General features: G+C 40.1%; 1 protein-coding gene across 1 annotated transcript in view; it reads right to left on the reverse strand.

Moving 5' to 3' along the window:
- LOC140727243 (uncharacterized) overlaps positions 1 to 21,284 on the reverse strand; it is a 102,684-nt gene that overhangs the window by 39,659 nt on the left and 41,741 nt on the right. The window contains exons 6-9 of the mRNA XM_073044507.1: positions 21,002 to 21,196; positions 8,679 to 8,798; positions 8,039 to 8,275; positions 209 to 331 (exon numbers count right to left, since the gene is read on the reverse strand). Coding sequence (XP_072900608.1) covers positions 209 to 331; positions 8,039 to 8,275; positions 8,679 to 8,798; positions 21,002 to 21,196 — 675 coding nt within the window. The remainder of the gene's footprint in view (positions 1 to 208; positions 332 to 8,038; positions 8,276 to 8,678; positions 8,799 to 21,001; positions 21,197 to 21,284) is intronic.

A 21,284-nucleotide genomic window follows, 5' to 3' on the forward strand; every position in this document is an offset into this window, starting at 1 on the left:
CCCTAGGAAAAGAAGATATCAGCTGCCTCCTCTGTCTTGCCTCTCATAACCTTGTAAGCTTCCATAAGGTCTCCACTCTGTCTCTGCTGCTCCAGAGAAAACAACCCGTTTGTCCAGGCTGCAACACATCACTGATTATTTTCTACAGGCTGATCATTTCCCAGTGGATCTAATTCAGTAGGTCACCGTTTAGTACTGCTGCACTTACCCCACTACTTGAAGCAGGTTTGGCGATCTCTACAAGTGAATGGTATCGTGGAGAGGTATCATTTGCTTCCACCAAATAAGGAAGCCTTGGCAAGCTCACACTCACGTTTCCTCTTGTATACTCCTACAATGAGATGTAGACAAAGAGGATTATTTCAAACAACGCTACACAGGATGTTTTTTTACTCTGCCAAACTATACAGGGCTCAGTAGTGAGATCCAGGTCCTACTTACGCACTGTGGAAGCAGAAGCCACGATAGTATAAAGCTATTTCATTTTCACAACTTCCAGGATAAATAAGGAATGCTAGCTGTGAACGAGATGGTGCCAAGCCACAATCTTCATGAGGTTATGTCTCAGACTTAGTTACATTTTTAAGTTCATAGAAATAGTTCTAGGGACAGAGGGAGGAGTTAGGGGTTAAGTTGGGTATAGGGACAGGGATGTGAGGGAGTTAGATTTCAAATTAGGGTTTGGGGACAGCGATGCAGAGGAGTTAGAGGAGTGGCCAGAGTCTAGGCCTCCATCCCACATTCCAAGGCCTGGGGCATGGATGGGTGATGAAGGACATCCATGAAAGTCGGGCTGTCACGGATCACTAGGAAGCAGTGGAGGCTACCTCAGTAAATATATTTAAGACAAGGTTGGATAGATTTTTGCATAGTAAGGGAATTAGGGGTTATGGGGAAAAAGCAGTTAGGTGGAGATGAGTCCATGGGCAGATCAGCCATGATCATATTGAATGGCGGAGCAGGCTCGATGGGTCAGATGGCCAACTCCTGCTCTTAATTCTTATGTTCTTATGTCCAGGGATCAGATGTCCATGCGAGCAGGAAGCATGAGGGCCAGTGAATCTGTGAGCCTGAAGATTGGGCTCCTGTCGTTGGTTAGTCCGGGAATCAATCCCAATGATCAAAATTTGAAGCTCAATTGGAAGTCTGGAAGCTAAGGCCATTGGCCAAAGCCTGGAGACCTGAGGCCCAGACGACTGCTCTGGGGTTGGAGGATTGTCCAGGTGTGTGAGTGGGTGGGAGGGGAGAAAGGGGCCTATTCTACAGTTGTTGTTTTGTTACTTATTGTGTTCTGTGTTGTTCTGCCCAGTGTTGTGGGCTTGCTCTGTTGGCGCCAGTATGTGGCCATGTGCTGTTGACACATCCTCAGGCTGTGTTGGTTGTTAAATTAAGTTTTTCCGTAGGTTTCAATGTATATGTGATGAACAAATGAATTTGAATCTGAAAGTTGTCACTCGATTTCTTAAGAAAGGCAAAAAAGTTTTTGTTTTATGCAGAGCTGGATGTTACTATCCAACCCCAAACTTTATGTCTTTTTCCTCAAGTTTTGTGGGTTACTTGCTCCACATTTATAAGTGTGGTCGCATATTAATTTCAATGTAAGTTAAGAATATTTGTTTTGGTAGGAGGTTACAGGTGCTTAGAAAATATTTAAATGTGACAGAGAAAGAGAAGGATCCTGGATAACAGGCAGTACAGGAGGGAGCATAAAAATGCAATGGGCACACTGAGATTTATTTCTAAAGAAGAAATAAAAAACTAGAGAGCTTTGTTCAAGTTACATTGATGCCTTTCGAAGGCATGATCTTGACTCATATTACAAACAGAGAACAAAAAGGAGAAAAATAATGCCAGAAACAAACGGTCAGGGAAGTCTGGGATCTGTTTACATGCCGGAGAGGGAAGGCTGTTGCAACCTGAACGGGCGACACGGCAGCATGCTGGATAGTGTAACACAATTGCAGGCTGAATTCTGCTGCTGCCTGACCATGTGGCTCTCCTTTGGGTGCTCCGGTTTCCTCCCATAATCCAAAGGTGTATGGGCTAGTTGGTTAATTGGTCACAAGGGTGTAGTTAGGCCGCGTGGGCACACTGACCTGAAGGGCCGGTTACCGTGCTGCATCTCTAAATAATAAACAATAAAGAATGACCTTGGGGATCACGTCTCCATCTGTGGAAAATAATAATATTAGAGCCATTATCCAGTCAGCAACTCAGGAGAAATTTATTTACCCCAGGAATGGTTAGAAATTACAACTTGTTTGATGCAGATACTGGAAAATTTTTGAGGTGGCAGGAACTGAGTCTCTGCACTGAACTTCATCTCACTTCTCCGCGAGGTTTACTCATCTCTGCACTGACGCTGTGGTCCGCAAATGTTGGATTTCTGAACTAACTGAAAGTGGAACTTCAGTTCTGAATGCTATTTGCTTATTTAATTGTTTGCACGATTTGTTTTATTTCTCTCTGCACATTGGGTGTTCAATGGCCTTCTTTGGTCTTACTGGGTTCTATTGGGCTTCTTTGTTTTGTGCTGCCTGCAAGGAGACAAATCTCAAGTTCATATGAAGTGTACATTCTTTGATAAGAAATGTACTTTGAACTTTGAATTGAGCCGCTTGTCAGAGGATACTCGCCCAGTAGCCCGCTCTTGTAACCATAGGATTATTTAGTCAGACCAACTGACCAGCCCAGTCAGTTGTCACAGTGTGATGTCTTGCTGATTCTATCTGTAATACCACTGAATGTCAAAGTAGGTGGATGGACTCCCAAATACAACTCAGGGTACAATAATCACTGCTAACTCTAAAACGTAAAAACTAATTGGAAGAAAAACAAGTAATTCGAGTCTAACTTTGTTCTTACTTTAAGTGAGGCATATATGTATGATGAGGCAGCGTAATGATATATGCATTTACGCACTTTTATGTACAACCTGCAATGCATTATGTAAAAACAAAGAATGCTTAATTAAACAATATATTTACAATATTATTCAAATATTCATGAAATATTGAATACACAACACTCCTCTCAGCTTCTTCTTCGGTTGTCCATCAAAATCCAATGACGATGTCCACTCCTTTAATGGTGAGATCTCTGATGACTATACAGTCCTATCAGGGACCCACAAGTTCTATTGCAGTCTCCGTGGTCAGAGGTGGAGACCTGCGCAAGGAAGATATTAAAGTGCCACGGGGGTGCGTCACCCCCAGAGGCACGATCTTCACCATGATGAGGTAAATCCCGGTGGCAAGGGTGGACCCAGGACAACTGGTCACACATCTTGGCTTCAGGAGGCTGCCGGGTCCTTGGTCTGTTAAGGCCCACCAATTGCACGCTGCCAGCGCATTGCTTTTCTGTCAGTGTGTGCTCCCTTAGCCTCGTCTCAACAGACTTACCACAAGGCAGTGGGGCTATTTATCCATAGCTGGGACAGTGGTTGATGGGCGCCAGGGCGTATCCACACAGTGGTGGGCCCGCACGCCACGTCTCTGGGGCCCACTGCTGCTCCGAGATCCCCTGTCATTTAGCCTGGGACCATAAGATACCCAGTTTCTCCATGTGGCCTCGAGGAGGCACTGCAGGAGTCTTGGTGGTGGAGAGGCTCTGTACTGGCAGGAGGAGGCTTACACACTCAGCTCCTCTTTCACCCTCTGTTGAGAAGGCTAGCCAACGGCAATAGCTGTAAGCAGAGAGCACTATGCGGCATGCACTAACTACAAGCACCACTACACTACTTCACCACCCACACACAAAGAGTATACTATATAATACAACTACTATACAGACATCCACAGCAGAGTAAATTTTAACTTGCCCCATTCAGGCCTAAAGATTTAATTGCTGTGGATGCTATTTACTCTCATGGGATAATGTCTTTCCTGACCGGGGGTGGGGGGGGGGGGGGGTCACTTTGCTTGGCAGGTGAGGTTTATGTCTGTGAAACAATCTCAGGTTCTGGCTCCACCTCCGTGGTGGGTGTAGGAGTTGACACTGAGACTGCAGGAAGAGGCACTGACAGCTCGGGACACCTTTCTCCTCCTTTCTCTAAAATGCTCCATCAGCATTTCCTTGATTAGTTGATCTTGTAATTGTGTCCTCCGAGAAACAGAGCTCATCTCTGTATTCGTGCTTCTGCTGTTAGTGGAACATCCTTCTGAGGGTTGAAAATGGACACTGGTGGTTGATGATCAGTAATGAGGGTAAACTCTCTCCCATACAAATACTTGTTGGAGTACTTTACACTCTAAACTAGATTTAAGGCCTGTCTCTCAACCTGTGTATAACTTTTCTCTTAAGTGGTAAAAGAATGTGATGTAAAGGAAATGGGGTGTTCACTTCCATCACGTGACATGACTGCACCAATACCATAAGCCGAGGTGTCATAGACAAGCTTCACTGGATAATATGGATCATAATGTGTGACTACAGTGTCTGATGTCACCATTTCCTCTACATTTTTGAAAGGCATCTCACACTGCTTTGTCCATTGCCAGTTCTTCCTGATCTTTAGTAATGAATTCGAGGGGTGGAGCACAGTAGCCAGGTTTAGCCGGAACCTGTTATAGTAATTGACAAATCCTACAAGGGACACATCCTTTGGCCTTGGGACATCCACCACTGCTTGAGTTTTCTCAGTACACTTGCGTAATTCTTGTGCTTCAATTGTGTGACCACAGTAAGTGATGCTTGGTTTAAATAATTCACACTTGTTGCGTTGTGCTCTGAGTCTATAACCTTCCAATCTTTTTAACACAGTCTTGAGATTTTGGAGCTGTTCCTTGTTATCCTTACCCATAACAATGATGTCATCCAGGTAACACTGAGTGTTTGGGCAGCCTTGTCGTACCTGGTCCCTAGCTTTCTGCCAGAGAACAGATTCAGATGCTACTCCAAAAATAAGCCAATTGTAGCGATAAAACCCTTTGTGAGTGTCTATCATGAGAAACCATTTGGACTCTGCTTCCATCTCCATCTGTAGGTAGGCCTCAGCTAAGTGCATTTTGCTGGTGTTTTCCTCCAGAAAGGTTTGCAAAGAGATCCTCTATCTTAGGCAGAGGGTATTGATCAGCTTACAGTACTGGATTGATGGTGACCTTAAAATGATCACAGATCCTGACAGACTAAATCTTCTTGGCTACTGGGAACACTGGTGTTTCCCATGGTCTCCAACCAACATAGGAATTAATTCCTTCAGCCTCCATGTGATCTAGCTCACTGGCTACTTCTTTCACAGATGGTATAAGGAAACAGATGGGCTTTGTAAAATTTGGATGTGGCATTTTCAGTCAACAGTTGATATGTTTGAGTTTTCCAATGCCATCCTTGAATACTGCTGTGGCCTCATCCACTACCTTTCTTAATTTGCTTTCAGCTGACTCTATTGCAGGGGATGTGGCATGCAAATGGTGGATGGATCTCCAACTAAGTTGTAGTTGTCTCAGCAAATCATGTCTCCACAATGTTGGCCCTCCTGTTTTTACCATATACAAGCCGAACGTTGCTTGTTGGTTGTTGTATTTCACTGTTACAAATGGCATTCGCACAGGAGTTATCTTTCTTCCAGTATACATTCTCGGTTGAATATCTTTGAAATTCCATTCAAACTCATTTTTCTGAATGACTAAAAAAGTGGAGCCAGCGTCCAATTCCATTTTCATTAGTTTACCATTCACTTCTGGTGTAAGCCATATTGCTTGTCTCTTGTTAGTTTTCACATTTAAATCTCAAGACTACGCAGTCCTGAGTCACTCTTATCATTATCAGTTTCTCATCAACAGCATTCAGATTGAAATTGCAAATTGACTTTTTTTTTCTCTCTTCCATGTGCAATCCATTTATTTTTGACTGCCTGACATGCACTTTGTGTGTGTCCTACTGTTACGAACCCCGTAACTGGGTCACTTACCAGCAAAGATAGAGAGGTCCGTTGAAGTCTGATGGTACTAGTTTTAACAGTATTTATTGATAAAAATACACAAAAATAATATCAATGCAAACATACAGATAATATACGTCGTCAATACTAAATCTAAAGCGCGGGTATAATAATAATCAATAAGAAATAGCTCTATCGTTGTCTAGGGGATAATGTATTGTCCGATGGAAATATAAAAGTCACTTCAGTTCATTCAGGCTGCAGCTTTTGGTTGGAGAGAGAGAGACGGATTTTTAGAACTTGCCCGTTTTTCCTTTTTATGATGTCGATCCTTCGAAATGTCGTTGGTGGTGATCTCTTCTTTAGCTAAGCCGTCTTCCGTGGTAAGGCCCCAATCCCGGGCAACGGGAAAGGACACATGTGGGCCCTCCACCAGCTGCCGCTATTAAATGCTGTCACAGGATTTCTAGCGTTTCTCCTGGTGCGTCTGAAGGGGTTGTTCCCCAGACCCTCTTTTATCCTTACTCACGGGGTCTCAGATGTCAATCAGGTTGGGATGAGGCCATCCCTCCACCAGCCCCCTCAGAGTTGTTCCCTGAGGGCTTCACTGAATAGCACAGTACTCAATACACAAGTCCGTCTCCAAGAGACAATGGCCGTTATCCGTGGCTTTGTCTTGCTGAGGGCAGGACACACATTCCAAGCCCATGAGGATTCTCTCTCATTTCCTGGGTCTCCTGACCTGACTTAATATCGATCTTGCGATTCTCACAAAGGAGGGGGCTACTTTGTACCCTTCGGCCCCTCAGAGTTGGGGGGCACAGGCGTAACACTACTTTGTTCAATTTTCTGCAAATTTCACCTTTAAACGTGCATTGGTCTGGTGAATGTGAGCCCCTGTCACAATGGTAACACATCTTTTTTTCAGCCAGACAGGTTTATGTTTAAAAGTTGCAATTTTGTTCGCGCTCACATTCATTCCTGACTGCAACTCAATTGTGTCTCTGACTGCTGTTTCCATTGAAACAGCGGATTCACCTGCTCTTTTAAATGTGAGTTGTGCTTCAGTTAGGAGCCATCTTTGAATGCTTTCTTGTATGATTCCACAAATTAAACATCAGTAAGCCCACCACTGAACTGACAATTTCTTCAATTCAGCCACATAAGCTGAAATGGACTCCCCTTCCTGTTGATTCAACTTGTGAATCCTAAAGTGTTCTACAATCAACACTGGTTTTGGTTCTATTATGGTTTAGTTTCATTACTTTCAAGATATCAGTAAAGCAAATCTCGGCTGGTTTGATTGGAGCAGTCAAACTGTATATCTTTAAACCCAATGCACTCAGCAATCAGCACTCTATTTCACTGGCTGTTTCATTTGCTTCATAATTGTGGTGAGCTACATATACCTGTCTGGACACGCCCCTGATGACTGCTCCTGTGGCTCCTCCCACAGACCCCTGTATAAAGGTGATGGAGGTCTGAGCCCGGCCTCTCAGTCTCCAGGATGTAGTATGGTGGTCACTCACTGCTCGTTCCTTCTTCCAGTCAATAAAAGCCGATATCTCGCTTTTACGTCTCAGAGTGAGTTATTGATGGTGCATCAATAATACTGCTCAATTTGTCCCCTATACACATTCAAGATATATCTTATCCAATTGAATGTTGAAATCTTTCAAATGTAGCCAGCCATTTCTGCTCTTTTTTTGCTTATGATTATTATCAACCAGTACTCACTGTTTATGACCTGTGAATTTGTCCATTTTCTGGGTTTTTTTTTAAACTGTAAAGTCTTGCTGCTCTTTATTTTAAAACTCAAAAGTTTCACTGGACTTTAACAGGTAGATAGTCGTCCTGGGTCCTTTCAAAACTTACTCGTCACCACTGTTATATTATTAACTCCAAAACATAAAAATGAGTTGGAAGGAAAAAAGAGGGAGTGTGGAATGCAAGTCTAAATTTGTTTTTACTTTAAGCAAGGTGTGCACATATGACATGGCAGTGTAATGACATATGCCATTTATCCCACAATGCATTATGTAAACAACAAAGAATCCTTAATCAAACAATATATTTACAACATTACTCAAATATTAGTGAAATATTAAATATATAACAGGCACCACCGTGTTGTGCATCATTGTTAACAATACTGACCTGCCCTGACTCTTCAATATTCAATGCAGGGTCTTCTTCCTGCTGGCTGCTTGCTTGTCCAATGACTTCTTCAGAAGTGGCCTCTGTTTTGGTAAGCTCAGTGGTTTCTCGATCTGAGACTGATAAGGAGTTTTGTGTGCTTTCACCTTGGGCTGCAGAAGTGGCTTGATTACCAAGAGATAACAATGAAGGCTTGTGTTCTGTCAAATTCACAGTGTGACGTCCTGCTGATTCTATCTGCAAAACACAGAAAGCTTTCAATTTTAGTAAATATAATTTTTATTGTACTGTTCCATTTTCTACATGAAGACCACGGCATTTCTACATTGCAAATTGGAAATCAAAATAACTATTCAGCCATATCATTTTATGAGAACTACAAGTGGTTCACCATTTACTGTGCAAGGCACATTAATTATGAACATTTAGGACCAATCCTCTGATGCGAACAACACCAGGGAATTTAAAATTACCAATCCGCTCCACCTTGATTCCCTGAAGAGGACTGGTTCATGGACCTCTAGCTTCTTCCACCTCTAGTCAATGTACAGCTCTTTGGTTTTGCTGATCATGAGGGTTGCTGATCCCTGGTAAGTGGGCTTTATTAAATCTGGCCGCAGTTTAATACAGTTGTACCTACCAGACCACCAGAAGGAGATTTGGATATTTCTGTAATTGTTGAGTGCTGTGAAGACACGTTTGATTCTATGGAAGAACCAGACATTGATGGATCCACCATCAAATGCCTTCTTGTGTAATTCTGCAATAAAAATAGAAAAATATAATTATGTTAAGCACTACAACATATGTTTTGTGTTAATAACACAAGAGATTCTGCAGATGCTGGAAATTCAGAGCAACAATCCGGTGGAACTCAGCAGGTCAGGCAGCATCTATGAAGAGGAATAAACTCAACATCTTGGGCTGAGACCCTTCATCAGGACCCGTCCCTTTGTTTGTGACTTTCCCACTAAGCACTATCTCAACACCTACCCTGTCAAATCCCACTAGGGTGCTGTATGCTTGAATGAGGTCATCCTGCATTCGTTGAAACTCCAAGGAATACAAATGTCCTTCTACTGATAGGTCAAACCACTTCTACAAAATTGACAGGGAATAGCTTGAGAGCAATGACAAGTATTCAGGGATTAGATTATCAGACGGTAATATACAAAATATTCAATGTACTATAGCAACCAGAGTGATGTCAAGTATCCCATCATGCTTTTGGAGGAGACTCTGCTGCCAAGGAAGTTATGTAGAAACCACAGAAAGGGCACCATAAAGGAAGTTCACATCACTGACAACTGGTCAGTCTCAAGTAAGAGCATTACTGACTGCGGACTGCAGACTGTCCCAGGTAAACATCCCCCTGTGAGCTATCTGGAAGAGAAGAAAGTGGATAGAAATGTTGAAGACCTGACATCTTGTGGAAAAATTCTTGATGATTGATTACAAATGTCAATTAAATGCTCCTGTAATATAAGAATTGGGTTTAATATCACTGACTTATATAATGTGAAGTTTGTTGGTTTGCAGCAGTTGTACAGTGCAAAGACATAGAATTACTATAAATTGCAAAAAAAAAAAATAGTACAAAAAAGGAATAATGGGGTAGTGTTCATGGATTGTCAGAAATCTGATGCCAGAGAGAATAAACTGTTTCTGTTTCATTTAGTGTTGGTTTTAAGGCACCTGTGTCTTCTTCGTAATGGTAACAACAAGAAGAGGGCGTGAACCAGGGGTGAGGGTCTGTAGTGTTGGATGCCATTGCATTGAGTCACTAGCTCTTGCAAACGTCCTCGATGGTAGGAAGGGTTGCACCCGTGATGGAGATGGCTGAGGAATTAAATGATTAAAATAATTGGTCTCACACCAGCAGGTTCAGGAATGATGGGTTGAATTTATTCAAGCACACTACAGCCTAATAGGGCTTGACAGGGCATGTGTTGAGATACTGCTACTAGTGGGAGGGTCACAGACAAGGGGGACACCGATACAAAATAAGAGGCCAGTCATTTAAATTTGAGAGGTGCAGAAATGTTTTCTTTTAGAGGGCGGTGAATCTCTGGAATTCCATGCCCCTGAGGCCAGGTCATTAGTTACATTTAAGGTGAAGTTAGATAAGCATTTGAATGTTCGAGGAATTGAGGCTTAGGGGAACTGGCACAGAAGAGGAGTTGAAGCTGGCATTGATCAGCTGTGATCGCATTGAATGGTGGGGCAGCCTTGAAGCGCTGAGCAGCTTCATCCTGCTCTTACTTTCCCGTGTGTTCTATTGACCAGAACACGTGTTCCAAGTGCAGTTGCACCGATAAAGTGCATGGATCATCTCCCTGTTTCAACTCAAAGTAGTTTTTTAAATACCTCTCATCTTCTGATTGTTGTTATGCCAAAACTAAATGATCTCATTAGAGTGTAACTTTTCAACTAGCATGAATCAAGCTCTGCCTTTGTACCCAGAGTTGGCATCTGCTTCACCGGCTTTCTCCAACATGCTTTCAGCAATGGTCAGTCTGCAGTTGTTACTGAAGAAAGGATGGATGATGTGGCTTGATGAGTCTCAGGGGAAGAGTCACTGCCCCCTCTTTGCATTAGTGCTGAAATCCTTTCTAGTTCACTTCATTAACCACAGTTAAGGATCGGCTAATCACTGAAGCTTGCAAAAGATTTACCAGCAGCGTCAACATTACAAAGAAAAGGCTGGCCAAGAGCACTGGACAGCACTTCATCCAAACACCTACATAAACAAAGGCACATCATCAAAATTTCAGTGCTGACTGCTTCCAACTTTGCTTTTACGGGGCGATTCATAGTGTATGGGTCCAACTTATGTTAGCTACATACAAATCCAAGGAAGCTGAAGTCCCACATCATCAGTTTCAAGAACAGCGATTTCTCTTCAGCCAGTTGACACTTGAACAACCATAATCGCGACCTTAGTGTAGCAACACTATGACCACTTCATGTTGGTTTTTTTTGTTCTACCTGTGTTGTGTTTGGTAAAATTGTATATCATTGAATTTTTGAAGTTTCAGCAGTGAATGTTGTATCAGATGTTATGTGCCTGTGATGCTGCAGTAATAAGCTTTTCATACACATATAACAATGAATTTCAGTTTGACCCTGAAGACTTCCCTCACCTCAACTCTGAGCAGATTCCACAACCTATGATCCTACTTTCAAGGACTCTACAAATCATGTTTTCATTATTAGTGTTTGTTTTTGGTTTCCATTGATTCTATTGCATTTCTTTGTTCTCCTGTGAATACCTGCAAGAAAATGAATCTCAGGGTCTTCTACATAATTTGATAATAAATTTACTTTGAAGTTTTGACCCCTGATGGACTCCAGCTTCCCTGATCAGTGTCTCAATGTGGCACAATCCAGGTGAACCCTGTGCTAAGCAAACGCACATTTCTTCACCATCTGGAGAGACTCCCACCCCTGTTATCAGCCGCAAAGAACTTGCCCATGTGTACCTGATCTGGCGACGAATAATCAAGACTGGAACACTCACTGCTAGGATCCAGCTGGCAACGCAAGGTAATAACATGTAGGTAAGTCAGGTTGCTTTGCACCCCCTCTCATGATTAAAATGGACATAAATTCACTGTGGGAAGTGCCACTGCTCTCCGACCACCCTTTCCTCATACACTCAGCCTGCTCTTGTGGTTTGATGATTTTAATAGTAAGGAATTAGCAAAGTCATATGAGGCCAAAGGCATGCATCAAGTCAGCATGAACAGATGGCTTCCGTGGTTAAAACAGTAAATTACTGGAAGCACTAACAGAGGAGAGAAATCTGTATGATAGAAATGACAATATTTTACACTGGATCTTGGTGTGCAGATACATAGTTCATTTAAAATGAATTGACCTCAGTGGAAGTGAAGAACCAGAATATTTCATTAAGGGTAAAGATGAAGAATTAGCTTTACTTGTGACAGGTACGTTGAAACATACAGTGAAATGCATCAATTGAAATCAGTGAGGATTGTGCTGGGGGTGGTCCACATGCGTCACTGCACTTGCGGCACCAACACAGCAAGCACACAACTCACGAATGCTAACCGTACATCTTTGGAATGTGGCAGGAAACCGGTGCACCCAGAGGAAAGCCACGGGGTCACGCGGAGAACATACAAACCCCTGACAGACAGCGGCAGGGATCGAATCACAATCTTACCGATGGCTGCTGTAAAGCGTTGTGCTAAATGTTACTCTACCACAGCACAGCAGTTCATTGGCAACACTACACGATGAAAGACAGAATCTTGAACCTGTACACCGCTGTTTATCATAATTAGTTTATTGCACACCTGCTTACAAATGCATTGGGAAACACCCTGGGATTGTAATGCAGGACACATTTTTATTACAAAAAAAGAAAAAAAAAACCCTGCTAAAGGAAAAGAAAGTGAGAAAAAAATCCTGGAGCCATGCGTTATACAAAAAGCTTCTAAAAAAAAGATAAACAGCAAACCACCGGCAAAAAATATACAAAAATTTACAATTAGATCGTGAAGGAAATCTATCAATGAACTCAAATGATAACAGCAAGCAAATGAACCCCATCTTTTCTCAAAATCAAAAATAGGTTCAAAGTTTTGACTTCTAATTTTCTCCAAACTAAGACATAGCATCACTTGAGAGAACCACTGTGACAAAGTGGGAGCCGACACATCTTCTACTTCAACAGAATGGCCCTCCTAGCTATCAATGTGACAAATGCAACAACGTGTTGGTTAGACAAAGGGATACCGCGGATATTTTGAGGAATTATTCCAAAAAGCACAGTTAATTTGTTAAGTTGTAAATTGATTTTAAGTGCTTTAGAAATGAAAAAACTGACTTCCAGAACTGTTCCGATATAGAACAAGACCAAAACATGTGTGTCAGTGTAGCTGTCTCAGTTTTACATCTATCACAATAACTATCAACATTAGGAAATATTTTAGACAATCTCTCCTTCGTCAAATAGTAATGGTGTACAATTTTGAATTGAATCAGTGAATGACTAGCACAGATCGAAGAAGAGTTAACCAACTTCAGAATCTGTGTCCAGTCCTCTGCCACAAAAATCAAATTAAGTTCCTTTCCCCAATCTTGTTTTATTTTAAGTAAAGGGCGCTTATCCCATTGTAATAGTAAATTATAAATTCTTCCAATGGAACCCTTCATCAAAGGGTTCATACTCGTAATAATATCTAACAGGTCGGCATCCGATATGTAAGGAAAATTACTTAAATATTTTTGTAAGAAATGTCTAACTTGAAGGTATTGTAAAAAGTGTGAGTATGAAAGAGAATATTTATCAACTAATTGCTCAAAAGACATCTGTCTATTTTCTTTAAATAAATCCAAAAAAGAATTAATGCCTTTATTCTTCCAAAGTAAAAAAAATTAGATCACTCAATGAAGGTTTAAAAAAGAAATTTTGATAAATTAAACTAAATATTACCCAAATTTTTATATTTATTCCAAGCATTACCAATTTTTATTCCTAAATCTTTTTTTGATATCATTGACTCCAAAATAACCTCATATGTCTGGCAGAATAAAAATCCTAGATTAAGTAAAAAATATTTACAGAAGCCTAAGAAGGAGGGTGGTTTGGCTTTGCCAAACCTGCGATTTTACTATTGGGCAGTTAATATTCGATATTTAATATTTTGGACACAAGAATCGATTATAGCATCTTGCCCACAATGGGTAAATTTGGAATGTAAACCTGTACAAGACTTTTCATTGTTTTCTATTTTAGGATCTTCGCTTCCTTTTGCTTTATCTAAATTGAATAAACAAATAACTAATCCTATAGTTAAACATACATTACAAATATGGTTTCAATTTTGTAAATTCTTTGGCTTGAATAAGTTTATCTTATCAAGCCCTATTATATTTAACTTTTTATTTCGGCCCTCTTTTATGGATCAAGCCTTTGTGTTATGGAAAACAAAAGGTATAACATGTTTTCATGATCTATTTTTAGACAACAGTCTTATGTCCTTTGAACAGCTATCTAATAAATATAATTTGCCTAAAACTCATTTTTTTAGATACTTGCAAGTTAGAAATTTCTTGAATAATATGTTACAGTTTTTTCCGAAATTATGTCCAATGGACATTACGGAAAAATTTTTTGCTCTGAATCCTTGCCAGAAGGATTTAGTAGCCATCATTTATAATATGATCATGAAAATACAGCCAGAAGTATCAGAAAAAATTAAGAAGGAATGGGAAAAAGAACTTCATTGTCTTATACCCACGGAGCAGTGGGAGAAAATTTTACAATTAGTCAATTCTTCTTCTATTTGTGCTAAACATGCCTTAATACAATTTAAGGTTGTACATAGGGCTCATATGTCTAAGGACAAACTTGCTCAATTTTATTCTTATGTTAATCCAACCTGTGATATATGTCATTCTGAAGTTGCTTCACTGACCCGCATGTTTTGATCTTGCCCTTGCTTGCAAAATTATTGGAAAGATATTTTCGGTATTATTTCAACAGTTCTGAATATCAAATTGCAACTGCATCCTATTACTTCAATTTTCGGTTTACCACTGGTGGATAATAGTTGTTTATCCCCCTCAGCTCAGAAGATGATTGCATTTGTTACATTAATGGCTAGAAGATCTATCCTATTGAATTGGAAAGAAATTAATCCTCCAACTATATTTCTGTGGTTTTCTCAAACTATTTCTTGTTTGAGTTTAGAAAAAAATTAGAAGTGTTGTCTTTGACCCTTCAGTTAAATTTGAAGAAACTTGGAGACCATTTATTCACCATTTTCATATGAACTAAACTGACTTTTCCTAAACCTTACTTTTATTATCCTTAATTATTTGGATGGAGGTACAGAGTTATTGACGCTACTGTGTATATTTGACATAATGCAATGGCCCATGTTGGTTAGGTTTTTTTTTCTTTTTTTGGTTTTTTTTAAATATTTACTCCATTTTTCATAATTACTATGAATTTGGGAGGTTATTATATATGGATTATCATTTATTTGTATTTATACTTTAAACTATTAATTATGTACTCTCAAACTCTCTGTATTCATGGTTCATTCATGTTTGTTTAAAATTAATAAAAAGATTTTTTTTTAAATTAAACCAAAAAGTTTAAATTTTTTAAGGTTAAAAAAATTACGAAACTGGAGCCAAATTTGTACAGAATGCTTAATCACAGGATATAAATTTAAATTAGCAATTTTAGCTAATTGTACAGGTAAGGCAGCTCCCAAAAACAAAGTTAAATAAAACTATTTCACAGCTTTCAGCTCCAAGTCTACACAAATTGACCGATCGTTTTTATCAACCCAGTGTAAACAAAGGGACATATATCGCACATTAACAGCCCAGTAATACATTCTTAAATTAGGCAAAGCAAGACCTCCATCCTTTTTTAATTTTTGTAAGTGATATTTACTAATTCTTGGTCTTTTATTATTCCGAATAAAAGATGAAATAATAGAATCAAAAAACTTCTTAGTCAAAAAAACAGGGATATTCTGAAATAAATATAAAAATTTTGGTTATAACATCATTTTGACCGCATTGATGTGACCAGCGAGTGAAAATGTAAGTGGATTCCATCTACTAATTAAATACTTCATAGAATCTACCAAGGGAACAAAATCAGCTTTATAAAGATCTTTATATTTTTTAGTAATTGTAACACCTAAATATCTAAAGGAATCCGTGACTCTGAAAGGAATATTATCATATATAGAAACAGATTCATTTAAAGGGAACAGTTCACTTTTGTGAAAATTTAATTTGTATCCCAAAAAATCTCCAAATTCATTAAATAATTTTAGCAAGGCAGGGATAGATTCCTCAGGATTAGAAATATAGACCAGTAAGTCGTCAGCGTACAGAGAAATCTTATGAATGGTCTCATTCACAAGAATCCCATGAATATCTTTAGCTTCATGGAGAGCGATAGCAAGGGGTTCTAGTACTAAGTTAAATAACAAAGGGCTCAACGTGAAAGCTGAAAGAAAGGGTATCAACAGTCATTGGTAATAACAGTAGCGATAGGAGTTTTATATATCATTCTAGTCCAATTATTAAAATTAACAGCAAAACCAAATTTCTCTAAAACATTAAGTAAATATTTCCATTCGACCCAATCAAAAGCTTTTTCAGCATCCAAAGAAAGAACGCATTGTGGAGTTTTAAAAGAAGACGAGTATATAACATTAAATAAAATGGACACATTTTATCCAAGGCAAATTTCTGTGAGGGTAACTAGGTCCAACTAATGCAGCTCTTCCAACTTGAATACGTGCCCCACGTATTTCTGAGGAGAAACTCACTGGGAGTGACTATCTGCTGCAGAAAATTACAAACGTTTGTAACTACACTGGCTGATCCAGAGTTAAGTGTAGTTCAGACTAGGCAAGAGCTTTCTTCCCAGAATGATGCTAGTGAAGCAGATGATGGTTCATCTCTCTGCTCATTGCCTCTAATGCCTCTCTTCATGCTTTTATAACAGTAAGGAATTAACTAAGTTTGAATCTATTTAACTAAATTTAACTAAGTTTTAGTTATTTTTGTGATGCTGCTGATAGCTAAATTCTAACTAAATTTAAATCAATTGGAATTTAGGTCTCTAGATTGTGAGTGTGGGTTGCTTGGTTACTGACCTGGTAAGTTACCAGAACATGAGCCAAAATAGCCTATTCTGTTCCCTGTGTTCTGATGTGTCCTTTACTAATGATTGTGCTATACGCATCGCACTCTTTTTGAATTTCGTTAGAAATCCAGACCTCACAATAACTGTTTGAATCTTTGAAGACAATACCAACATACAAGCCTAGTTGTGGATGGAGAGATCCAGAATAAATAAATAATCAGTTATAATGGAAGAGTTCCAAATTATTATTCAGGAGAAAAAGAAGATCCATCATGTTGTGTATGGCTAAAGCCACCATGTACCTGCATTAATTTGCTGTCTTTCAATGTAATGTTCCCTTTCTGATTATTGTTTTCTTGATCTTGGTCTTCATCAGGCCTGGGTCTTAGTTTTGGAGAGCTTTCTGATTTCTTCATGATCCGAGGCTAGTTTGGAGATTGTGACCACATGGGTTCCTTCCTGAGATGAGTGGCTGTTAGGTTAGTTGGCTGCTGTGTAAGTGAGTGGTAGTATCTGGGGAGGAGTCAATGAGAATGTAGGGAGAAGGAAAATTGGATTAGTGCAGCATTAGGTTTGTGAATTGTGTGGACTGGGTGGGCTGAAGGGTTTGTTTCCATGCAGTAGGAATGTGTGATCTCAGGACCATGTACTACCACACAGGAAATGCTAACTGTGAGTTCTTAAGCCTTTAATGAATTCATTCATTGGAATATTTATCAAAGGAGAAAGGATTTTGCTTCATCGACAAAGTTATTCATATTGGGTCCTCAGAATTTGGAGTGTTTCTTGAGCAGTGAAGGTGTTTGAGTTAATGTGGGAGACTTCCATCTTTACCACTTTGTTCACTACCAGCAGGATCACTGAAATAACTATCAAGCAGTTTGTCACACAAAACTGGGGGCAAGGTCAGGTCACTACAACATGGTCAGTCCAGAGAAGATCTGGCATCTGCTGGTGGTGAAGGTCATGTGTGGTTTCAGAAAAATGGCATTAACAGAGATGAAGAGGGTCCGTCATCTGGAAACGGATGCCACAACAGTCACAAAAAAACCTGTTGCAAGTAACATCCTACAGCCGAAAAGGACTGTGGACAAAGGATGCAAAATTAAAAGAAGAAACTATAAGAAATACTTCACAGGTCAGGCAGCACCATTGGGGAGAGAATCGTAATTAATGTTTTGGGTCAATGGCCTTTTTTCAGAATTAGGAAAAGTTAACGGCAAGTAGGTTTTGAGAAACAGAGCAGGGTGGGATGCTGAGATCACAGTCCTTTTGTGATCCAAATGTTCTTTGGAAGTCAAGAATGAGATATTAAACTTTTTGCTAAGCAATTTTATTAAGAATTACAATGACAAAGAAAAAGACAAAGAAAAAGCCGTGAGAACAAAGGGAGGAAACATTCAGAGTTCAAAGTATGTTTATTATCAAAGTACATACATATCACCTTATATAATCCCAAGATTCATTTTCTTGTGAGCATACTCAAAAAATCCATAATAGAATAATAACCATTATAGAATCAACACAAGACTGCACCAACTTTGATGTTCAACCAGTGTTCAAAAGACAACAAATTGTGCAAATACAAAAAGAAAGAAATAATAATAATAATGATAAAAATAATAACAAATAAGCAATAAATATCAAGAACACGAGATGTAGAGTCCTTGAAAGTGAATCCATTGGTTGTAGGAACATTTCACTGATGGGGAAAGTGAAGTTGAATGAGGTTGTCCACCTTGGTTCAAGAGCCTGATGGTTGAGGGGTAATGACTCTTTCTGCACCTGGTGGTGAGAGTCCTGAGGCTCTTGTACTTTCTTCCTGATGGCACCAGTGCGAAGAGAGCATGTCCTAGGTAATGGGGGTCACTGCTGATGGACACTGCTTTCCAGCAACAGCGTTTCATGTAGATGTGCTCAATGATTGGGAGGACTTTATTCTTGATGGACTGGGGCATATCCACTACTTTGTGTGGGATTTTCCATTCAGGAGCATTGATATTTCTATATCAGGTTGTAATGCAGATAATCAATATACTCTTCACCACACATCTTTAGAAGTTTGTCAAAGTTTTAGATTTCATGCTGCATCTCTGCAAACTCTTAAGGAAGCAGAGTTGCTACTGTGGTTGCTAGGTAAAAACACTTAAGTGCTGGGCTCAGGACAGATCATCTGAAATGATAACACCAAGGAGTTTAAAGTTGCTGACCCTTTCCCCTGCTGAATCCCTGAAAAGGACTTGCCCATGGACCACTGGTTTCTTTCTCCTCAAGTCCTTGGTCTTGCTGACATTGAGTAAGAGGTTGTTGTTATGGCACCGCTCAGCCAGATTTTCAATCTCACTCCTATATACTGATTCATCACCACTTTTGATTTGGCCTATAACAGTGGTGCTGTCAGCAAATTTGAATATGGTACTGGAGCTGTGCTTAGCCACGCAGTCATAGGTGAAAAGCAAGCAGAGCAGGGGCAAAGCACACGGCCCTGTGGTAGACCTGCAATAATGGAGTTCGTGGAGGAGATGATGTTGCCAATCTGAACTGACTGGGGTCTGCAAGTGGAAAAAATAGAGGATCCAATTGCACAAGGAGGTATTGAGGCCAAGGTCTTGGAGCTTATTGACTAGTTTTGAGGTGATGAAGGTATTGAATGCCGAGCTGTAGACATAAAGAGCATCCTGATGTTCTATGTATCTTTGCTGTCCAGATGTTCCAGGGTTGAGTGAAGAGCCAATGAGGTAGCATCTACTGTGGACCTGTTGCTCCAGAACAGATCCAAGTCACATCTCAGGCAAGAATTGATATGTTTCATCACCAACCTCTCAAAACACTTCATCTCTGTGGATGTTAGTGCTGCTGGACAATAGTCATTGAGGCAGGTTACCATGCTCTTCTTGGGCACCGGTATAATTGAAGCCTACTTGAAGCAGGTGGGTATCTCAGACTGCTGAACTGAGAGGTTAAAGATTTCAGTGAACACTGCAGCCTGTTGATCAGCACAGGTCTTTAGCAGTTGACCAGGGACCACCTCTGGGCCGGATGCTTTTTGTGGTTCTCCTACATCTGTCTCGGAGACGAAATCACAGGATCATCGGGGCTGTGGGACCTTGTGATAGCTCCTTCTTGTGACAGTCAAAGCGGGCATAGAAGCATTGAGCTCATCTGGAAGCAAAACCCTGTTGTCATCTTTGTCACTTGATCTAACTTTATAAGAGGTGATAATATTCAAGCCTTGGCACAACTGTCCATCATCCTCGTTGATTTCAGTTTGGTCTGGAATTGCCACTTTGCCTGTTAGATGGTTTTCCAGAGATCGTATTTGGACCTCTTGCAACTTTCTTGGTCAGCATCATGGTTGTCTCAGACCAGAGATAACAAAAATTCTAGTGATAGCAATTAACTCATAAAATAGCTAATAGAAAACTAAGAAGCTTTAAGGAAAATATAAAAATAACCGCACCATAATTGCTGGGAAAACTCACTAAGCAATTACATGTACTTAGGTGATTATATTGAGATATAAACAAGTAATGTGAAACTACAAGAAAAATAGCAATTCTACACCCTAATCCAGCAGAGTGGAAGGAAGATCCGTGCTTTTCTAGAACTGATGAAATGTCAGTGGTGTCAGATTAGAGGGCAGTAATGCCACGAACAGGGCAACAGTTTTACTTGCTATGCTTGAAGTATCTACTCATTAATTTAATTTGTTACAGGTGAATTCCTAATATTATGGGTTGTAATCATGCTTTAAAAAGAGGGTATCTTAGTAGGTTTCACTGCTGCAATCCTGGGTATGTTTGCATTTCCTCAATCACATTCTTTTACTGTAATGACTTTATCTATTTTCCCTGGTACTGGGGGTATCTAGTCAGTGTCTATTTGACAGAATGGGCTCTACACTCTATGTAAAGCCTCGAATCATTGGAGCTAAACTCTTCAATATCTTGTGACTCTTGGGCAAGAGCTTGCTGGCTGGGTGCCCAGTGCACAAAGTGTTTCCGCGGAGTATTCGAGCAGCCTCCTTTAGTAAGCTCACCTCTCAAAAATTCAACACCAAACTCCCTCATGGGGGAGTGCAGGTTATCTCCACCTTCAGCAGAGCCTACCTGCAGTTTCAAGTTAAGCAGCATCATATGCTACATTAACAATGTTGGTCGGGCAGGTTTGGACAATAAATCGTTCACAGAATGTGATATGGTGTGCCATAGTGGGTAGCCAAAGTAATGCACTTTATTGCTGTTGGCTGGGAAAATAAAGGAGTCCTTGCCTAAGGAGGGAAACACTCAAAACCTTATTCAATCACTAACCTCTCCCTGTGGGTGACTTTGCATCTGGTTGGTTTCGTCAGATATGGTCTCAATTCTGGGAATATCAAGGGGAAACGCGTCAGCCACACGCAGTGTCCATGCAGTCCCGTCTACTCTGGCTTCCTTGCCTGAAGAAGTAGATGGACCTTTTTGCTGTTCTTCTGTTTCAGAGTCCCTCCTGGAACTGGCTTCTGCCTGTTATATTTGTAATTGAGAACAGAAAGGATTTATTAGTGATTAAAAAAAAACACTTTTGGGAGAGTTCACAAGAGATTTGAGTGCA

Source organism: Hemitrygon akajei, chromosome 5 (genome assembly GCF_048418815.1).
Source record: "Hemitrygon akajei chromosome 5, sHemAka1.3, whole genome shotgun sequence".
Lineage (NCBI taxonomy): Eukaryota > Metazoa > Chordata > Chondrichthyes > Myliobatiformes > Dasyatidae > Hemitrygon > Hemitrygon akajei.